Source organism: Staurois parvus, unplaced genomic scaffold, assembly GCF_062004578.1.
Source record: "Staurois parvus isolate SC_StPar_1 unplaced genomic scaffold, SC_StPar_1.0 ptg000698l, whole genome shotgun sequence".
NCBI classification, from domain to species: Eukaryota; Metazoa; Chordata; class Amphibia; order Anura; family Ranidae; genus Staurois; species Staurois parvus.
Window position 1 is genome coordinate 7,681,958 of NW_028318494.1, and position 22,541 is coordinate 7,704,498.

Genomic DNA, 22,541 nt, shown 5'->3' on the forward strand with positions numbered 1-22,541 from the left:
CCTGCAATCAAGCCATCACCTGAGGCTGATTGCAGGAGGTGTATTTAAGCAGCAATCATGCCTGTAACCAGTGCCTTGGTGTTTTGTTCCCATGTGCCTGTGATAACCTGTTTTCCTGAACCTGCTCCTGTGATCTGCTCAGTGTCCTGTCTGCCTCTCCCTACCCCATGCTTGATCAACTGTGTATGACCCCGGCTAGCCCTGACTACTCTTTTGTTCTGTATATATTGGGTGAAGGTTTCTGATTATTTGGTTTTTACTTGGACGGTGCGTTTGTATATTGGTGTGTCACACAAATAAACTATATTATTATTACATTACTCCTGAAGCCTGCTATTCCCTGTGTCAGTCCACACATCTCTGGTCACATCCGGATCCTTGACATCTGCCCTCATTGTGTTTATCTGGCTAGTGGGCATGGAGGAGGAGGGAAGGAGTGGGCTGTCATTTACAACTGTGTATACTACTCCCACATGTGTGACTATAGTCACAGGGGCTGCTCAGATGTGATAGGGAGGGATAGAAACTGAGCATGTGCAGTAGCTTCCAACACTGTTTTGCAAAATCCCAAACTATAGTGGGGACATGGAGAGGAGGGGGACATGGAGAACAGCAGGATCAACCAGGATTTGTTTTTTTGCAGAACACAGAAATCAATTGTAATACAGCATTTATTGTTCGTTTTTAATTATGTGGGTTTAGTGGCACTTTAACTTCTTTTATTGAGTAAGTGAAGGCAGAGAGCTGTTTAACCGCTTCCTGACCACCCTATAGCAGAAATACTGCTACAGGGCAGCATGGGTGCTCAAAATCACATGTGTGTATACTTGATTTCGCATTTCCGGTTGGGGGCGCACCCGCCCTACCCACACCACCATTCGTGGCTGTCAATCACCGGGTCCCAGCTGGAGGAGAGTTGTTTGTAAACAAAACTTTTCTCCTCCCTGTCAGCTCGTGCACACTGCTTTGGATTGCTGTGCACAGGGGTGTCAAACTGGTGGCCTTCCAGCTGTTGAGCATCTGCCTCCATGGTATACATCCCCACACGCCCATTTGCCCACTCACCGCTGCGGGAAACTTCCTCCTATGTGAACTCCGGCTATGACAGCCTGGCTCACCCAGCAGCAGTGGGGAAACTGCATGCGATTTGGACAGGAATCATATTCCTGTTCAAATCACATGCTATTCTTTTGCAGTGAAATTTGCATCCATGCATTTTGTATTGACGAAATCACACAGCAAAGTATCGGTACTCGGTATCTGTGTGTACTTGACAGAAAGTATCATAGTTACATAGTTAGTCTGGCTGAAAAAAGACAAAAGTCCATCCAGTTCTACCAAAAAAATAAGTTATAATCCTACACCCACAGTTGATCCAGAGGAAGGCAACAAACCCAGCAAAGCATGATCCAATCTGCTCCTGCAGGGGAAAAAATTCATTCCTGATCCCCCGAGAGGCAATCAGATATTCCCTGGATCAACTTTATCTATAAATGTTAGTATCCAGTTATATTCTGTGTATCTAAGAAAGAATCCAGGACTTTTTTAAAGCAATCCACTGAGCTGGCCAGAACTAACTCTTGAGGGAGTCTGTTCCACATTTTCAGTATCAGTACTCATACTCACCGATCAAAAAAAGGGTATCAAAAGGGTTCGGCTATGCTTTAACAAAACAGAAATTTCAGTACTTGGCCTTTATAAATGTTTTTCCTTTCATTTCTTACAGTCGTAGTCAGAATGTGTCTGACACAAGCGGCTACTATGGATGGATTTGTGAAGTTCATGAACCAAAGCCAAGGAAGAGATCGGCTTTTCAGGTACAACTTTGCAGGACCTGTCTCATTGTCTGATCTGTCAGTGTGCAGGTAATGTCATGTCATGTCTGTCAGGTAATGTCATCGGTAGGTTGGTTAGGCCTTTTATAAAGTAGATGTAGTTTTGATCTAACAAACAGTAAATCTTTTTCTTGTTTTTTTTTTACCATGAAAACCATCACTCATTTTTTTCCATTTCAGAGCTACTCAGTATGCATGCATGTTGCTTAGTTATATGTTAGAGAATAAAGCTGGCAGAGAGAAAGTGGTAATGAAGCTCAAACGAGTGGAATCTAACATGGGCTCTGGCCGTAAATGTAAGTACTAGAATTGGCTGTGGAACTTTCCCTTAGTTGCCATAGTTATAAATAATCCCCTGTTCTCTAATCATTGCATTCCCAAACCTGATTGTGATTTTCCCTTTTGCATTTGTGTGTTCTGCTTTTAAATCTGGATATGCGCAAAATAATTAGACAGGCTTGCACTAAAGCCTAGTACACACGATGAGAAAATCGGATGATGAAAAGGTTTATGGAGCGGTCGTCCAATAATCTGATCGATCGTACTCGGATTTCGAGATCCGGTCACAACAGTTCATGCTAAATTTTCTGGAGGGACAAGCATGACTCGGAAGAGAACAGAACAAACAATTTTCATTTAATCAGTACAGTATTCGTCTGTAAGACCGTGTTCACATATGTGCGGTGCGGTATATTGCATGTGATTCGCACAGGAACCGCACCTCATTCCTGTGCAAATCACATGCGATTTGTGTGCCTCTAATCACACCACACCAAAATGTGCAGAACCCTTTTTTGGGTCCGCACTAGAATCGGATCGCATGGGTATTCACACCTATGCGATCAGATTCTGCACGTCGCACTGTGTTTTGCGGACCGATTTCAGAGTGTTACCTTAACATACACACCCGCAGCGGTTCGCATGAATGGGGTGCGATTCTGATGCGGTGCGGAATTCGCACTGAAACTGCTGCAAATTCTACACTGCATCAGTGTGAACCAAGGCTAACAAAAAAAAAAAATTGACTGAGCAAGACCGCACATGTTCAGTAATGAAAGAATGCATTACAATACAATACATCACATCCCTTCCGAAGTTGTATTCTGTCTTATGAGACTTTTCATAACTTTAGTAACCTCTTCATTTTCCATATGAGACTAGCATGCATATTCTCATTGTGTGTACCAGGCTTTAAATGTCACTACATCTGTTATGCTGTTGTGCCAGATGTTTTCCTGCTACCCCCCCAAAATCCTTCGGTCAATGCCCTTTGTGTTGTAATCTACATTCTGGTCATTGGCTTGTTCACCTTGGCCTTTGCTGAGGTAGATGCAGTTGTGATACCAGATTTGGAAACATCCAGAGCTGTCAGTGAGGAAGCTGTTAGAATATAGATTGTACACCCCTTGAGGGTGAGGGACTGATGTGAATGTACAATATATATGTAAAGTGCTGCGTAAATGGACGGCGCTATATAAGTACCTGAAATAAAATAAATAAATTATGAGTTAGATTTACTAAAACTGGAGCACTCCGAATCTGCTGCAGCTGTGCATGGTAGCCATTCATCTTTTAAAGCCGGCCATAGATGGTTTGAACCTCAGCTGGTTCAGCAGGGACTGGTCAATATTTGAACCATGTATAGGTAGGCTGATTGTACCCAAGTTGATCCATTGATCGACTTTGGTACAATGAGCATGAGAGATTATTACAGGAGATTATTGCCAGCAACTATAGCAGCTAGCAATAATCACTCTTCTCCCGGCAGGGACGAATCCCTTCGGCAACCAACTCTGGCCAAGAGAACACAATAGCTCCGTGGGAGGGATTCCCCCATCAACACTGACCTGTGGTTGCAGGAAAGAAAATTGCATCATCTATGGCGGGGTTTGGCAACCTGTCGATCGCGGTCCACCTGTCAACCATGGGCAGGTAGACCTGCCTGGCTCCTCCCCCAAATGCTCCCCATTCAACAGGGCTCCTAAAGAAATTGTGAAAAGTATAAAAATGTAAAAATAAAAACTTCTGACACCATCCACTGCCCTACTGACACCAACCTCTGCCCTATTGATGCTGTCCACTGCTCGACTGACACCAACCTCTGCTCTACTGATGCTGTCCACTGCTCGACTGACACCAACCTCTGCTCTACTGACACCATCCACTGCCTTACTGACACCAACCTCTGCCCTACTGATGCTGTCCACTACTCCACTGACACCAACCTCTGCCCTACTGACACCAACCTCTGCCCTACTGACACCAACCTCTGCCCTACTGACACCATCCACTGCCCTACTGGCTGACAACAACCTCTGCCCTACTGACTGATATTGTCCATTTTTAAGGTAGGCTAAGTTTGTATTTTTACAGTGACATTTGTTTTATTATATTTTTCTACATTTTCCTTACCATTTAGTTAGGCCTTGCTATTTTTTTTTTTTTTAAATGGCGCTGAACCCCGGTGATCTTTGATCTTTCATGTTGTTCAGGTAGATCTCCACCTCTCAAAGGTTGCCTACACCTGATCTATGGCCTGCCTAGCATCAGCTTGTACAATTAAAGTGATTGTAAAGGCTGAAGGTTTTTTACCTTCATGTATTCTATACATGAAAGCAAAAAACCTTCTGTGTGCTGTCCCCCTAATACTCACCCACCCGAGCCCCCCTCTCAATCCAGCAATGTGCATGGCAGCCTCGGCTATCCCTGGACTCTTTCTCCTCATTGGCTGAGACAGCAGCAGGAGCCATGGGCTCCCACTGCTGTCAATCACAGCCAATGAGGAGAGAGTGGGGCGGGGCTGAGCCGTGGCTTTATGTGTCTTATGGCGCATCGAGTGGGCCTTTGGAGCGAGCACACACCAGTGCCCCCATAGCAAGCAGTCTGCTATTGGGGGCACTGGTCAAGGGAGAGCAGCCAGGAGCAAGAAATTGAAGAGGAGAAGAAAAGGATTGGGGCTGCTCTGTGCAAAATCGTTGCATGTAGCAGGCAAGTATTAAAAAATAACCAAACCTTTAATATCACTTTAAACTTTGACAATAAAACCTGGAAGCTGATTGGTTTCTATGCAGAGCTGCACCAGATTTTGCCCTCCAGTTGTAGTAAAAAAAAAACCCCTATGTACGGTATCGTTTATTTCTCATCGCCATTTAGGGTCCTTCACAGTGTGCATTTCAGCGCATCACACAATTTCCTTCTTTTTTTTTTTTTCCCTTCATATTGACACTTCAATCATGTTGCAGTGCTTTGCGCTACTGTGGTGACATGCGGTGCCTAGCTGTGTGCTGGCATAAAATGCATCATGTCTGCATTTTACCACAGCTCACTGCACCACACCTCTGCGCTGCATTGCAGTGCTAACAGGGGACACATAGAAAACTATTGTTTTCTTTGTGCTCTAGCAGTGACTGTAGTTCATCCAGAACAGACACACACCAGTCACTGCACTATGTGTAAATGAGCCCCTAGAGCAGTGGTGGTCAACTTGCTTGATATACGGGGGGCGCACCTCAAGTGCAGCCTCTGACATCACCAAAAGACTACATATAAAATTCAGTGGATATTCCTTATCAGAGACTGTAGGATTTAATCTAAGGCAATGGTTCTCAACCTGTGGGTCGCGACCCCTTTGGGGGTCAAACAACCCTTTCACAGGGGTCGCCTAAGACCATCAGAAAACACATATTTCCGATGTGTAAAGAGCAGCTACTGTGTAGAAAGCAGCTGCTGTGTTGAAAGCAGCTACTCTGTTAAAAGCAGCTACTGTGTTGAAAGCAGCAGTATTGGAGGTAAAACGACACTCATGAATTATAATTTCTGGGTAAATAATTTTATGGTGGGGGGTCACCACAACATGAAGAACTGTATTAAAGGGTCACGGCATTAGGAAGGTTGAGAACCACTGATCTAAGGCATGATTTATAAAATGAATGGGCCTGTGTGAAAGATCATAAGCTGGGCCTATTGTTTGATAAAACAAAAAAAATATATGGCATGCTTCATGCACTGTGGCAAAGAGTGGGCATGGTTTTTATTGTGGCTGGGGTGCTGCTAGGGTTGTTAAAGACCTGGGGCATAGCTGTAGAGTAGTAATGCTGTGTGCATAGCGTGCCGCAGCGAATGGTGAGTGCGGCCAAATTGTGTTAACAGTGGGTGGGACTTATAGGGGCGTTGCCAACTAAAACAAAAGCCGCCTTGTACCCATAAAATATGCTGTGCGACAAGTAAGGTCTCAGACATGTAGAAACCTCAGCACAATTATTTAAAAAAATTAAAACTCTTCTATTACATATGATACACTGAAAATAGACAGAGCAGTGTCTGCACAGTCCCCTCCCCCATCCCCAGGTTTCATAGTCCTCCCCCCCATCCTTAGTCTTTTCAGCCCCCCCCCTGCCCCACCATCTTCAGGCTTCACAGTCCGTCCGTCCGTCCCCCCCCCCTCCATCATCAGGTTTCACAGCACCCCACCATCCCCAGGCTTCACAGCGCCCCTACCCTCAAGCTTCACAGTCCCCCCTACCTTTTGGCTTCACAGTCCTCCCTATCCTCAGTCTTCTCAGCCCCTCTCCACCATTCTCAGGCTTCCCAACCTTCCCCATCCTCTTTTGTCCTAGCACCCCTCCAGCTCATCTGCATTCTGCACAGCCCCCCCCCCCTCCCTCCTCCTCAAACTCGCAGACCTCACCAGGTTCAGGCACATCTGTCAAAGGAAATTTCAGATTTCTTTCTTCCGGACTCCAGTGGATGACATCAGTACAGGTCCGCAGACAGCCGCTCTCCACTCCAGTGACAGGATCTGTGTGAGTGAGAATGGAGGTGCACAGATCCTCTGTGACAGGAGAGAGAGAGGGAAGTGACAGGCATGGCTGTGGTGCCTGAGACTTGTATCATCAATGGGTGCAGAGTGGGTCAGAGCACAGTGGGCCCCTTTCCCCCCTCGGGGCCCATGTGCATTGCACACTATGCACCCATGGACGATACGTCACTGGTTGTAAAAATATCATTTGGGGGGGGTACTTTTTTGTGGCTATTATTTTTATTACCCATTGTTCCCAGTTTTCATCTCACTACACATGTAGACTCAGATTCTTACATCCTGTGTCCTCAGAGGAACTCCTGTGCAGTGATGTGTGCAAATACGCATCTGCTCTGATCTTCTGCAACGCTGCCATCCCAATTCCCCCTTGCTGTAGTACACCGAGGCTGCAGTCACATTAAGCATTTGTCTCATTTCACAGGGGAGGCTGCTAGAGAAAGAATGTCTGATTACATCTCTGTCATCTGTGTGCCGGGCTGGATCAGTTAGTTATATGACGTGCACAGGTTAACTAAGTGAGTGAAAGGTCAGCCAGTACTGTAAAGAAGAGGAGCATGTCCTATTCTCAGATCATATGCTGATTATTGTAACAAAGTACAATACACAGATGGATTTTAAAAATGTGTTGTACATTCGCTTCTCTTTCCTGGGTTTATACTGACACTTGGGGGTTCATTTACTAAAATGGAGGAGTGCAAAATCTGGTGCAACTCTGCATAGAAACCAATCCGCTTTCAGGTTTTATTGCAAAAGGTTAATTGGGAGACCAGATATAGTGAATGCAGAGTCCGGGGAGACCAGATATAGTAAATGCGGGGTCCGGGGAGACCAGATATAGTGAATGCGGGGTCCGGGGAGACCGGATATAGTGAATGCAGGGTCCGGGGAGACCGGATATAGTGAATGCAGGGTCCGGGGAGACCAGATATAGTGAATGCAGGGTCTGGGGAGACCAGATATAGTAAATGCGGGGTCTGGGGAGACCAGATATAGTGAATGCGGGGTCCGGGGAGACCAGATATAGTGAATGCGGGGTCCGGGGAGACCACATATAGCGAATGCCGGGTCCGGGGAGACCACATATAGCGAATGCCGGGTCCGGGGAGACCACATATAGCGAATGCCGGGTCCGGGGAGACCACATATAGCGAATGCCGGGTCCTGGGTGTAGTAACACTTTAAATCTCCCCCTTGTTGTCAAGTGCAGACATAAGTTAAAACATTTTACCTGACAAATGCCCTTTTAACATTCTTCATTTTTTAATATTTTGGACTGTGGAACAAGTCAGCTATAGCAGCTTTTATATGGTTTGGAATGTAATTTTAAAATTTTTGCAAACACAAATGTTCACCTGCTTATAACCACCGCCCTATAACAGAAATACTGCTACTGCATTGGTGAACAAACACTTTAATTCATTGACACCTTGTGCAAATGTCTTTTGCATATTTTTTATTTTCATACAAATGGTAGCAATTCTACTGGTTGTTTGTAACATGGGAACATTCTTATCTGCCATAGCCCTCCCCCATTCCACCCACCAATAAGTACTGACCCCGGTCCGATCTGTCTACCCCATTATAATATAATTCTCTCTCCCCCCTCAATCCTAGTTTAAATACTCCTCCAGCCTTCCCATAAACCCCTCCCCCAGCACAGCAGACCCCCTTTCATTTAGGTGCAAAATATCTAGCATATAGGTTGCACCCCAATGAAAAGTCAGCTCAGTGCTCTAGAAACCCAAATCCTTCCCTCTTACACCAGGTCTTCAGCCATGCATTGAGTTCTCTAATCTCCCCGTCTCTCCTGAGTTGCGCACGGCACAGGTAATATTTCAGAGAATATCACCTTGGAGGTCATTCCCTTCAACTTGCAGCCTAGTTCTTTAAATTGATTCTAAAGGAGCCTCCACCTTCCATGTATTCTGTCATTGGTTCCAACAAGGACCAAGACAGCTAGGTCATACCCAGCCCCTCCCAGTAACTTATCGACCCAGTCCACCACATGCCAAACCCTGGCACCAGTGAGACAGCAAACCATTCGGTTGAGGGAATCCTGGTGACAAATTAATCTGTCAGTCCTGATTATAGAATCCCCTACTACCACCAGCTGTCTAGGCCTTCCTGCACTACCTTCACCACCCCTCCCAGATGGTCTGCCCTCCGACTGTTAGGGATAGCAGTGACATCCAGCAGTGACAGCTCGAGAGGAGAGAAATGCCGATAACCGGCATTTCCGTGTTTACATGTGATCAGCTGTGATTGGACACAGCTGATCACAGCTCTTCGGCTCTTTCCGTGATCCGCTGTGTCCGAGGGACACAGCGCACCAGCGATCGCCGCTCTGCGTGCTCCCTGAGCCGTGCATGCGCAGTGAGAATGGTAGGACGTCATATGACGTCCTATCAGAACGAGAGAACCACCTTGCGCCCGTTATTGTACTATAGGGCGGGCGGAAGGTGGTTAAAGTATTACCTAAGAAAAACCAGGGGTATTGAGGTTTGTTGCCATTTCATGGGTGCACGCAAATTTAACCACTTGCCTACCGGGCACTTATACCCCCTTCCTTACCAGGCCAATTTTCAGCTTTCAGCGCTGACGCGTTGAATGACAGTTGCGCTGTCATGCAACATTGTACTCATATGAAATTTTTATAATTTTTTTCTCACAAATAGAGCTTTTTTTTGGTGATATTTACTTGCCGCCGGGGGTTTTATTTTAAACGCTATAAACAAAAAAAAGAGCGAAAAAATTTGAAAAAAAAAGGTTTATTTGCTTCTATTATAAAAGTTTTGCAACCGGTAATTATTCTCCTTTACTGATGTGCGTTGATGAGGCTGCACTGATAGGCAGCACTGATGGGCACTGATAGGCAGAACTGAAGGGCACTGATAGGCAGCACTAATGAGGTGGCACAGATAGGCGGCACTGATAGGTGGAACTGATAGGCGGCACTGATGATGGGTACTGATAGTCAGCACTGACTGGCGCAACTGCTGGGCACTGACTGGCGCAACTGCTGGGCACTGACTGGCACAACTGCTGGGCACTGACTGGCAGCACTGCTGGGCTGCATTGATGAGTGGCACTGATGGGCAGAGGTGGGTGGCACTGATGGGCAGAGGTGGGTGACACAGGTGGGTGGCACTGCTGGGCACAGGTGGGTGGCACTGCTGGGTGGCACCGCTGGGCACTGGTGGGCGGCACTGCTGGGCACAGGTGGGTGGAACTGGTGGGTGGCACTGCTGGGCACCGATCATCAGGGCACTGATCATCAGTGCCCTGATGATCGGTGCCGATGCCTGCTCTGACAACTGCCGGTTCTTGGCAGTACTTTCCCCACGTTCTGACAGCGTGAGGAAAGCGCAGCCGAGAACCGTCAATTGCATTTCCCTGTGTCATTGGACATGGCTAATCACGTGGTAAAAAGCCGCTGTGATTGGCCTTTTACCACATCACGTGATTAGCTGTGTCCGTAGGACACAGCGATCACAGAGATCGCCGGGTGGGCGCCCCGGGGGTGCGCAGGAGAGCACGTTCTGGGAGGACGTCATATGACGCCCTCCCAGAACTGGCCCCCCGCAGTGTAGCCGTCATTCGGCTATCTGCGGTCAGCTAATGGTTAAAGTTTGTCTTGTTGGGTATCTATTTTCTTGGTACAACCTCTTCTTTTATATTTTACCAAACAGTTGGGTAATTTATTGTGTTTGTATGCCAGAAAATTACCTTTAGTGTATTTTTTACTGAAATTTTACGTTTCCTAGACCTTTGCGGTAATATTGTGTGACATAAAAAAAATTGGAACTACCGCTACGTTATTTTCTAGGCTGGGGTGTCAAACTCCTTTGTGGGCAGCATCAACATTATGGTTGCCATGAAAGGGCCGGTTGTATTTATAAGACTAGGTGTCCAGAGCACCCACCCCTTACATCAGAGCCTTCCCACCATCAAAAGTCAAGAGTCCCCCGTACCTTGTGCTGCCGCCCCGAAGAAGTTGGAAGTAGAGCTGGGAAGCAGAAATTGCAGGGTCTGGAGGGGGACCAGTGGAGGGCTGGAGTTAGCTGTCAGAGTCTGCTAACTGCTGAAACTAAGGGATATGGAGATGAGGGAGTGGTGGGGCTGCACAGAGAGGTGCAGGAACTAGGAGTTCTGTTCTCCTCTTTGCTGCCCACTGCTGAGACAGGCAAACAGGAGCTGGTTGCACAGAGAATCACAGGATCTGGTGGAGGAGTTCTGTCCACCGCTTTACTGCTGAGACAAGGTGGGGGCTGAGATGATGAAGGGTGCCCAGGGGCGGACTGACCATTTGGAAACTCGGGCACTGCCCGAGGGCCCGGGGTCAGTAGGGGGCCCCATGTGATACCCCTGGTACCTTTTTCTTAGGCTTTGTTAAATTTGGGCAAGGACACAGGGGCCCCATGATCCCCTATTGCCCGCGGGCCCCATAAGTTGTCAGTCCGCCCCTGAGGGTGCCCCAGCTGCAGGAGAGGTGGGAGGACCCTACGGGCCTTGTGTTTGACACACGTGCTCTAGCGTGTCTGCTTTCAGAAAATATGTTTTGGGGGTTTTATGTAATCTCCAGACCTAAAATGATTTTTAAAATGTGTGCAGAAATGGCTCTGGCAGCGAAAGGGCTAAAGCTTGTAGACTTCTTCCTCTTCGTTCTGTATAGTGTTTGCATCAACCCACTTTTATAACATGAGAATGCACTTCAAATTATTTGGACGCATCCAGTGAACCTGGTTGCACTGTGCTGAACATTTTCACATTACAGATCTAACAAATAAATGATTAAATGTGTTTATTGTCTTTCAGTGTTCCGACTGGGCAACTTCATCCATGCCATCGAAGCTTCAAAAGCCGCTATCCAGCTCTCAGATCCTACCTTGTGCTACTGCTTGACGGCTGCCAATGTAAACCGAGTTCTTTACTTCATCTGCGACAGTGTGCTCTGGGCAATCAGCGTGGGGCTGGTGTCCGACCTCAGCAAGGATAAATGGAGGCTTCGAGCTACCCGCTGCTATTTCTATTCTCTCCTCTTTCACCTGGCCAGGGATGTATATGTAATTAAAAGGTGCATGGAGGACAAGAGAAAAGGGAGGAAGCAAAATGAAAATGGTAATGTTTGTGAGAGAGGACCGGATCTCAACCACAGCAATTCCATCCGAAAAGTCCTTGAGAAGTTTTTAACCATCTTCTACCTGAGCCTTGGAAACAACCCACCTGTATTACTGGACACAGTCAAAAATGTCTGTGACCTGCTTAGTCCTCTTGACCGGCTAGGAGTCTACCAAACCAATCAGGGCTTCATTGGTGTATGTGGCCTGGTGTCTTCCATTATAGGCATTATTACAGTAGCACAACCTGCATTAAAACTTAAAAATTAATATAACCAAGAAAGAGGAAAATAATTGGTGCACAATGAGATTCCCAATGCTGCTAATTACTAATGGTGAAAATGAGATCTATAAAAATGTGTACTAAATAAAGGGTTAAAGAAAAATGTTGGGCAATGGAGGGACAGCAACTAGTGCCATAGACCAGTCTTAGTTTGCTCATACGCCACATTTAGTCTACATTCAGGTATAAAACATGCATTAAATTAACTTTGAGAAAACCTCCGCTGATAATGAGAGGAAATAGCCTCTATGGCTTCCTGAGTGACAATTCTAACATGCTCAAAAAAACTCAGATCTGACTAAAAACATTGCTGTAGTATATTATAACAGATTAAAACTATAGATGCACCGATACTGAGTATTTTCACTATTGCTCGAACTCATGAAAATGCTCTCGATACCTGAAACCGATACTGCGCGGTGCGATTTGCGTCAATAAAAAATGTATGGACGCAAATTTCACCACAAAGAATAGCATATGATTTGAACAGGAATATGCGATTCCTGTCCAAAACGCATGCGGTTTCCCCACTGTCCCTGTGTGAACCCAAGCTTGTCATAGCCTGAGTTCACACAGGGGTAATGCAGAAAACCCCCCTGCAGGGATCCCATACTGTCAAAGAAGGAAAAGCTGGGGATTTGAACTCCTCTGTGGCTTTCTCTCCTCTCAGTGCAGGGATCACAGTACAGGCTAGACCAGGGGTAGGCAACCTGCGGCTCTCTAGCTGTTGTGGAACTACATTTCCCATGAGGCGTTGCAACATTACAAAACTGACAGTTACAGCTATGACTTGCAGAGGCATGATGGAACTTGTAGTCCTGCAACAGCTGGAGAGCCGCAGGTTGCCTACCCCTGGGCTAGACCAATCAGAAGCCATCTAGCCTGTACTGTCATCGCTGCACTGAGAGAAGAGAAAGCTGCAAGGCTTTCAAATCCCCAGACCCGTGAAGCGGCTTCCCCCCCCGTTTCCTTGCAGTGATGACAGTACAGGCTAGACAGCTTTTTATTGCTTGGCACTGCCATGGTCGAAATCGCCTACGGTTTCACCACTGCTCCTGTGTGAACCCAGGCTTGTCACAGCCTGAGTTCACACAGGAGCGGTGCGGGAAACCTCCCTGCACCAATCCCATGCTGTCACAGAATAAAAAACTGGGGATTTGAAATCCCTGCGGCTGTCTCTCCTCTCAGTGCAGGTATGAAAGCACGAGCTAGATGGCTTTGGTCAGCACCAGGGCGGACTGACTATTTGGGAACTCGGGAACTGCCCGAGGGCTCAGGGTCATTAGGGGGCGCCATGAGATGCCCCTGGTACCTTTCATAGGCTTTTTTGGGTGTGGTTTGAGTGTGGGCGAGGACACAGGGGCCCCATGATCCCCTATTTTCCAGGGGCCCCATAAGTTGTCAGTCCACCCCTGGTCAGCACCATCACAGTGCTGACCATTTAGAATCCGTCTAGCCCATACTGTTATCCCTCCAAGGAGAGGAAAGAAAACTGCAGAAATTTCAAATCCCTAGACCTGTGAAACGGCTTTCTCCCCTCTCATTGTTGGGATGACTGTATGGGCTAGACAGCTTCTAATTGGTCAGCACCGTGGTGGTGCTGGCCAAAGCCATCTAGCCCGTAATGTCACCCCTGCACTGAGAGGAGAGAGAGCCGCAGGGATTTCAAATCCCCAGTTTTTCCTTCTGTGACAGCATGGGATCAGTGCAGGGAGGTTTCCTGCTGTGACGAGCCCGGGTTCACACAGGAGCAGTGGTGAAACCGCATGGACATTGCGTTCCTGTTCAAATTGCATGCTATTCTTTGCAGTGCAGTTTGTGTCCATACACTTTGGATTGATGAAAATTGCACCGCAAAGTATTGATACTCGATATTGGCAAGTACTTCCCCGAAAATATTGGTACTTGTATTCGCTCAATCGATCAAAAAAGGGTATCGGTGCATCCCTAATTGAAATAGAATTGCTCCTCGGCATACCAAGGAGCATTACATTGCATACAGTAATACACTGCTCAAAAAAATTAAAGGAAAACGTTAAAAACACATCAGATCTCAATGGGGAAAAAATCTCCTGCTGGATATCTATTAGATGTAAATGAAAATTATCAACCTACAGAGGACTGAATTGAAAGACACCCCAAAAACCAAAGTGAAAAAAATTATACAGCAGGCTAGTCCATTTTGCTGAAATTTCATTGCAGCAACTCTAAATAGTCCTCAGTAGTATGTATGGCCCCCACGTGCTTGTATGCATGCCTGACAACGTTGGGGCAGGCTCCTAGTGAGGCCACGGATGGTGTCCTGGGGGAATTCCTCCCAGATATGGAGCAGGGCATCACTGAGCTCCTGGACAGTCTGAGGTGCAACCTGGCGGCATCAGATGGACCGAAACATGATATCCCAGAGGGGTTCTATTGGATTTAGGTCAGGTGAGCATGGGGTCTAGTCAATGGTATCAGTTCCTTCTTCCTCCAGGAACTGCCTGCATACTCTCGTCACATGAAGCCGAGCATTGTTGTGCACCAGGAGGAACCCAGGACACACTGCACCAGGAGGAACCCAGGGCACACTGCACCAGCGTAGGGTCTGACAATGGGTCCAAGGATTTCATCCCGATACCTAATGGCAGTCAGGGTGCAATTTTCTAGCCTATAGAGGTCTGTGCATACCTCCATGGATATGCCTCCCCAGACCATCACTGACCCACCACCAAAACAGTCATGCTGAACGATGTTACAGGCAGCATAACGTTCTCCATGGCTTTTCCAGACCCTTTCATGTCTGTCACATGGGCTCAGGGTGAACCTGCTCTCATCTGTGAAAAGCACTGGGTGCCAATGGCGGACATGCCAGTTCTGGTGTTCAATGGGAAATGCCAATCGAGCTCTATGGTGCTGGGGAGTGAGCACAGGGCCTACTAGAGGACGTAAGGCTCTCAGGCCACCCTCATGAAGTCTGTTTCTGATTGTTTGGTCTGAGACATTCACACCAGTGGCCTGCTGGAGGTCATTTTGTAGGGCTCTGGCAGCGCTCATCCTGTTCCTCCTTGCACAAAGGAGCAGATACTTGGTCCTGCTGATGGGTTAAGGACTTTCTTTGGCCCTGTCCAGCTCTCTTAGAGTAACTGCCTGTCTCCTGGAATCTCCTCCATGCTCTTGAGGCTGTGCTGGGAGACACAGCAAACCTTCTGGCAATGGCACGTATTGATGTGCCATCCTGGAGGAGTTGGACTGCCTGTGCAACCTCTGTAGGGTCCAGGTATCGTCTCATGCTACCAGTAGTGACACTGACCCTAGCCAAATGCAAAACTAGTGAACAACAGTCAGAAAAGATGAGTAGGGAAAAAATGGCAGTGGCCTCCACCTGTAAAAACATTCCTGTTTTGGGGGTCATCTCATTGTTGCCCATCTAGTGCACCTATTGTTAATTTCATTAACACCAAAGCAGCTGAAACTAACAACCCCCTCTGCTACTTAACTGACCAGATTATTATTATTATTATACAGTATTTATAAAGCGCCAATGGTTCGCTCAGCGCTGTACATTACAAAGGGGGACAGAACATGTGACAGAACAATACCAATACAATGCAAAACATGAGGGGATTGAGGGCCCTGCTCTTTCGAGCTTACAATCTAGGAGGGATCAATACCTCAGGAGTTTAATTGACTTGATGCTATACTCTGATTAAAAAGTGTTCCTTTAATCACTTTGAGCAGTGTGTTTATGTAGGTCAAGAGCATAAACATTTGAGTATCTAACTCTCCTGTAGGAATTGATTATGTTGCAGCTATTTTTTTTTTTTTTTTTTTTACGCTTCCCTACTGTCTAGCAGCAGTCTTTATTGTGTAAAATGGGACATGGATAGAGCTGTACACATGCATGCTTTCGGGTTGTCTCATGGTAAAGCTAAAGTAATGCTGCCTGCAGAGTCTGACAGGTGGCTGTGGAAGTTTTGCAACCACCGTCACTGACTTTGATTACAGGAAAAAAAAAAGTGTGCGTGTGCAATGCATCTGAAACACATATTAACTCTATAGAATTGTTAATGCACAATAATCATTTTACCTCCAGAAGGTTTTGCCCCCTTCATGACCAGGATGATCAGGATTTTTTTTTTTTGCTATTCATCACTGTGCTACTTACTGACAATTACGTGGTCATACAACACTGTGCCTAAATGACGAAGACAGAGAACAGCAGGATAAAGCAGGCTTTTTCCAGAATACAGGAAGCAAATCCCATAGTGAATGAGTGAGTATGAACAGCATGTAATACGTCATTTATTGATAGTTTTTAATGATGTGGATTTAATGACATTTTAACAAAACACTTTTATGACTGTTGTTGGGCATCTGCTATGAGCACTGATAGCACAGTCTGACGTTTGGCTTATATGTCTCCTCTGACAGGGAGAATATACAAGTAAATAATCAAAAACCAAGTTATCCCCGAGTGTTGACCTATAGCAGACAGTAGGCATTTCAAATATTTCTAATGACAGCATTTTTAAGGACACATATTGGATTTTACCATTTGTTTGGTCTAATTTAATAAGGCAATGCAAAAAGCAGTGAACATTAGTCTTTACTTGATAAATTGAAACCTTGCGCCAAAGAAATAACAAACAAAAATAAATGCTGCTGTTCAAAAAATGACAAAACATCAAACAAAACTCACGATGTAACACCACGCAAATAATAAAAAATAAAATTATAATATATGTAATATAAAAGTGAAAGAAAAAAGACTTTCATAAATTTATGAAATAGTCTTTTGTCTTTCACTTTTTTATCAATTTTTTTTGGGATACTGGACTTTAATTTGGGACTTTTCTTGGACTTATAATTTTATATATTTTATTTTTTATTATAAGTCCAAGAAAAGTCCCAAATGAAAGTCCAGTGTCCCAAAAAAATTTGATAAAAAAGCGAAAGACAAAAGACTATTTCATAAATTTTCCAGCATGCTCACATATGAGCACGCTGGAAAATTTATGAAAGTCTTTTATTCTTTCACTTTTATATCACATTTTTTTTGGGAAAGCGGACTTTAATTTGGGACTTTTCTTGGACTTGTATATTATAATTTTATTTTTTATTATTTGCGCTGTTACATCATGAGATTAGTCTTTACTTATCTTAACCAAACTAGAGTTTACCAAGTTAGAGCTGTCAGGATATTCACATTTATTGATTACCTGTTTTGGATGTTGCATAATGTCCTATAAACAAAGGGCTGCTGTTTATCAGGGACAATTTTTCCTAGAATGGCACTGCAGACATTGTAAGATAAAATATACAATATAGTAACAAAACTGACCTGTTTTCAATAAACAGTGCAAACCAAAGTGTTGAATTTAACCTGGCATAGTGCACCTTATACACTCACCAGCCACTTTATTAGGTACACCTATTCAATTGCTTGGTAACACAAATTGCTAATCAGCCAATCACATGGCAGCAACTCAATGCATTTAGGCATCTAGATGTGGTGAAGACGACTTGCAGAAGTTCAAACTGAGCATCAAAATGGTGTAGAAAGGCATTTAAGTGACTTTGAACGTGACATGGTTGTTGGTGCCAGACGTCTTGAGTATTTCAAAAACTGCTGATCTACTGAAATTTTCATGCACAACCAACTCTAGGGTTTACAGAGAATGGTCTGAAAAAGAGAAAATATCCAGTGAGTGGCAGTTGTGTGGATGAAAATGCCTTGTTGATGTCAGAGGAGAATGGGCAGACTGGTTCGAGATGATAGAAAGGCAACAGTAGCTCAAATGACCACACGTTATAACCAAGGTATGAAGAATACCATCTCTGAGCGCACAACATGTCCACACCAGGTGACAAAGATCACTCCTGTCAGCTAAGAACAGGAAACAGGCTACAATTTTCAGTCTCCCCAAAATTGGACAATAGAAGATTGGAAAAACATTGCCTGGTCTGATGAGTCTCGATTTCCCTAGAGATGGTTGTGCATGAAAATCCCAGTAGATCAGCAGTTTTTTAAATAGTCAGACCAGCCTGTCTGGCACCAAGAACCAAGCCACATTCAAAGTCTCTTAAATCCCCTTTCTTCCTCATTCTGATGCTCGGTTTGAATTTCAGCAGGTCGTCTTCACCATGTCTAGATGCCTAAATGCATTGAGTTGCTGCCATGTGATTGGCTGATTAACAATTTGTGTTACTAAGCAATTGAACAGGTGTTCAATACAAAAGGTGCAGCGCTTAAATATGTGAAATATATGCTAAAACTGATAAAATGTCCAGATGAGATGACAAAATTATATTGTATACATATGCTCCGATGCCGTGCATGTGACATAAATATGCATCAATAAAGCGTAAAAAATGTGAACAGTCCACACATAAAAAGTGACTGATGTGCTCCAAGGTAATTGATAGTGAGTGATCCGTGCTTCTCAGAAGATCAATCAGGTGATGTGTCAAAGGGATGTTAAAAATGCACACTCACCAGAAGAAAGATCATGTAGTGCATGGTATGTAAGATAAAGCCGGAGGTCCCCCTTAAGAGGTGGTCAGCCTGGTCAGGTCCAAGAACTCTCCTTCCTCCCTGGTACTCTGCCCCACCGCTATCGTCCTTCAGGAATGGCCTCTGCGATGGTGTTGGCTCATAAAGAGCCAGAAAGAAGAATGCCCATAGTAAAGTATTTAAACATCCAAAACGTTTTTTCGAAGTATAGCAACTCAGTATGAACAGCAAAAGGAATCAGCACTGACTATGTGCGGTATTAAAGATGGCCGCCGGACCTCCTCCTGGTCTCGGCGGCAGCGTGACGTCACCGCGTATGGCTCCTTCTCCTTTCAACGCGAAACATGTCGTCACTTTTATACCTGCAAATCATGTAGTGTTTTGATTTTTTTTTGGTCTGACCCCTGTATATATTATATATTTTGGATGGCGGCTGGTTTGGTATCTATGCCTTTTTCTAGTGGTGTACTGAAATAAAAATTCTGGTGCTGAAACCGAAAATTCAAAATGCACTGCGCCAAAAACTGAAACCGAAATGCGCAGGTTTTAAAAATGAATATATATATTTTTGGAAAAAAATACACTTTGATTAAAAAAACCCACAATATATACCCCATTTTTTTTGTAAAATATGAAAGAGGATGTTACTGCGAATAAATAGATACCCAACATGTCACGCTTTAAAATTGCGCTCGCTTGTGGAATGGCGTGAAACTGCGGTACTTAAACATTTCCATGGGTGATGCTTTAAAAATTTCTACAGGTTAGCAGTGTTAAGTTACAGAGGAGGTCTAGTGCGAGAATTATTGCTCTTGCTCTGATGTTCATGGCGATACCTCCCATGTGTGGTTTGAACATTGTTTACATATGTGGGCATGGCCTACGTATGCGTTCACCACTACCTGCGAGCACGGGGGGGACGGGGGCACTTGAAACTTTTTTCTTTTTAATGTATTTACATTTTTTTTTTCTGCACTGTTCCTTTAAAAAAAAAATGTAATCACATTTATTCTTATCAAATTGAATGCATCTTTCCTTCACTAATCTCTATGCCCAGTGCCGGGATTGTTCGATGGTTTCTCAGGTAAGGCTGAGAACTACCAAGCGGCAGCCCGTGGGTGGCGGAAACGGCGGCGAGGAGCGCGTTTTTTTTTTTTTTTTTTTTTTTTGTACCTGTATCGGTTCTTTTTTTCATATCGGCTGACGGCCAAAAGGGATGTTTTCTGCCGAAACATTTCGGCCACCGAAATTTCAGTGCGTCCCTACGATCCCTTCAGTGCGATCTCATGTGAACAGCACTAAAAGTCACATCTCTGAACAGTTTCAGTTCCAGGGAAAGTGCCAGTGTAAAAATAAAATGGCCCAATATCTAGCACAGCATATGTTTATTTTATATTGTGGTACTTAAAAACATAGTAAAATACAGGCATGTAAAATGGCGACGCCCACCGACGACAGTGTGCTTGATGACGTCATGAAATAGGCGTTTCGTGGCAAGCCACATCTTCTGGTTGTTTTTTAAAGTGTTTCTAAATCCACAACAGTAAAATCAGTCTGTATATACAGTAAAGCATGCTTGTTATACTCACTATGGAACCTAAGGGGTTAATCCTCCACATTGTGTAAAAAGGCTGTTTGATCCTGTCTTCTCTGATCCTCCCCTTCTACTGCCCTTAATCCATCTGCTGATAATACAGAGCTCTAGGAGTCACTCTGCGCATGCTCAGTTTAGTGTGTATTGCTAGAGAAGTTTTTTTTTTTTCCTTTGGGAGGGTGCATGTGATCAGCACAGGGCCAATCAGCACTGTCCAGACAGAAGGTCAGGGGTCATGCAACCTCATAGGACAGTGAGAGGAGAATGAAAGCTTCTCTTACAAGAAGCTCCTCTAACCAGTGTTCAGCCGGACACTGATAGAAGTCACAAGACTGCTATATACTGCTGATGAGAAAAGGTGTTTAGCAGTTTATATTTACTATAATAACTGCATTTCCATGTTGTGTGTACTGTGGGAGACCAGATATAGTGAATGCAGGGTCCGGGGAGACCAGATATAGTGAATGCAGGGTCCGGGGAGACCAGATATAGTGAATGCAGGGTCCGGGGAGACCAAATATAGTGAATGCAGGGTCCGGGGAGACCAGATATAGTGAATGCAGGGTCCTGGGAGACCAGATATAGTGAATGCAGGGTCCTGGGAGACCAGATATAGAGAATGCAGGGTCCTGGGAGACCAGTTATAGTGAATGCAGGGTCCGGGGAGACCAGATATGGAGAATGCAGGGTCCGGGGAGACCAGATATGGAGAATGCAGGGTCCGGGGAGACCAGATATGGAGAATGCAGGGTCCGGGGAGACCAGATATGGAGAATGCAGGGTCCGGGGAGACCAGATATGGAGAATGCAGGGTCCGGGGAGACCAGATATAGAGAATGCAGGGTCCGGGGAGACCAGATATAGAGAATGCAGGGTCCGGGGAGACCAGATATAGAGAATGCAGGGTCCGGGGAGACCAGATATAGAGAATGCAGGGTCCGGGGAGACCAGATATAGAGAATGCAGGGTCCGGGGAGACCAGATATAGAGAATGCAGGGTCCGGGGAGACCAGATATAGAGAATGCAGGGTCCGGGGAGACCAGATATAGAGAATGCAGGGTCCGGGGAGACCAGATATAGAGAATGCAGGGTCCGGGGAGACCAGATATAGAGCATGCAGGGTCCGGGGAGACCAGATATAGAGCATGCAGGGTCCGGGGAGACCAGATATAGTGCATGCAGGGTCCGGGGAGACCAGATATAGTGAATGCAGGGTCCGGGGAGACCAGATATAGAGCATGCAGGGTCCGGGGAGACCAGATATAGTGAATGCAGGGTCCTGGGTTCAGTAACATTACAGCATCACGCCTATATGCACACTCTTCAATGTGATCTAAGACCTGAGTTCTTTGTGAGCCAAATGAGACTTTTTGTAAGCAGACCTCTGTAGAGGCAGATGCTGCTGCTGTTTACAAGAGGGCGCTGATGGAAGTGGAGTAAACTCTTTACATAGAGAAATCCTGCTTCCAACAGACTCTAGTAATAATATACATATCAACAAAAACCTATTACATAGAAGTAGGTTAGTACAATGGAATTCAGGAATAAACATGCTTTGGGGGAGATTTACTAAAATTGGAACACTTAGAATCTGGTGCAGTTGTGCATGGCAGCCAATCGGCTTCTAACTTCAGCTTGTTTAATTAAGCTTTGGCAATAAAGCCTGAAAGCTGATTGGTTTCTTTGCAGAGCTGCATCAGATTTTGCACTCTCCAGTTTTAGTAAATAACCCCCATTGTTTAAACTATGCAGAATATTTTTTAGTTATAGATTGCTGCCTTATTGAGAGATTGGTGTTTGTAGAGAGTGCGTGTATTTTTCTGAATGAATGCTGTATTTAATATAGTGAAGATTTTTGGTAATTATTATTTATAGAACCTAAAGAGCTGCTTTGTACTAGTATGGGCTCTTTAACTGGTTTATGAACAAGTTTTTAATGTTTTAATATTTTTAATATATTTAGATCTTTAAAAAATGCATGTGGAAATTGGATAGAAACTAATAAACTATTTCTGTAACAATTACCAATTTGTGCGTGTTTTTTTTAATATAGATCCGCTAATAATATCTGATAAAATATATATGGTATTCATTTCATATACAGTGCATTCCTAAAGTATTCAAATTCCCTTCATTGAAATATCACATTGACATAAATATTCAGAAACTTTGCAGCAACACTTGAAATTTAGCTCAGGTGCCTTCCATTTCTCTTGATCATTGCTGAGATGTTTCTACACCTTGATTGGAGTCCACCTTTGCACTGAGGAAAGTCTTCCATCTATCCATTCTGCCATAAAGCCCAGATTGGTGGAGGGCTGCAGTGATGATTGTCCTTCTGGAACTTTGTCCCATCTCCACAAAGGATCTCTGGAGCTCACTCAGAGTGACCATCA

At 44.9% G+C, this 22,541-nt stretch overlaps 1 protein-coding gene across 2 annotated transcripts in view; it reads left to right on the forward strand.

The window, feature by feature from the left end:
• PEX11A (peroxisomal biogenesis factor 11 alpha) overlaps positions 1 to 15,761 on the forward strand; it is a 29,441-nt gene extending 13,680 nt beyond the window's left edge. For both annotated transcript variants that reach the window (XM_089653107.1, XM_089653106.1), the window contains 3 exons: positions 1,727 to 1,817; positions 2,016 to 2,131; positions 11,470 to 15,761. In XM_089653107.1, coding sequence (XP_089509233.1) covers positions 1,738 to 1,817; positions 2,016 to 2,131; positions 11,470 to 12,041 — 768 coding nt within the window. In that variant the 5' untranslated portion in view covers positions 1,727 to 1,737 and the 3' untranslated portion in view covers positions 12,042 to 15,761. The remainder of the gene's footprint in view (positions 1 to 1,726; positions 1,818 to 2,015; positions 2,132 to 11,469) is intronic.
• The last annotated feature ends 6,780 nt before the right edge of the window (positions 15,762 to 22,541 follow it).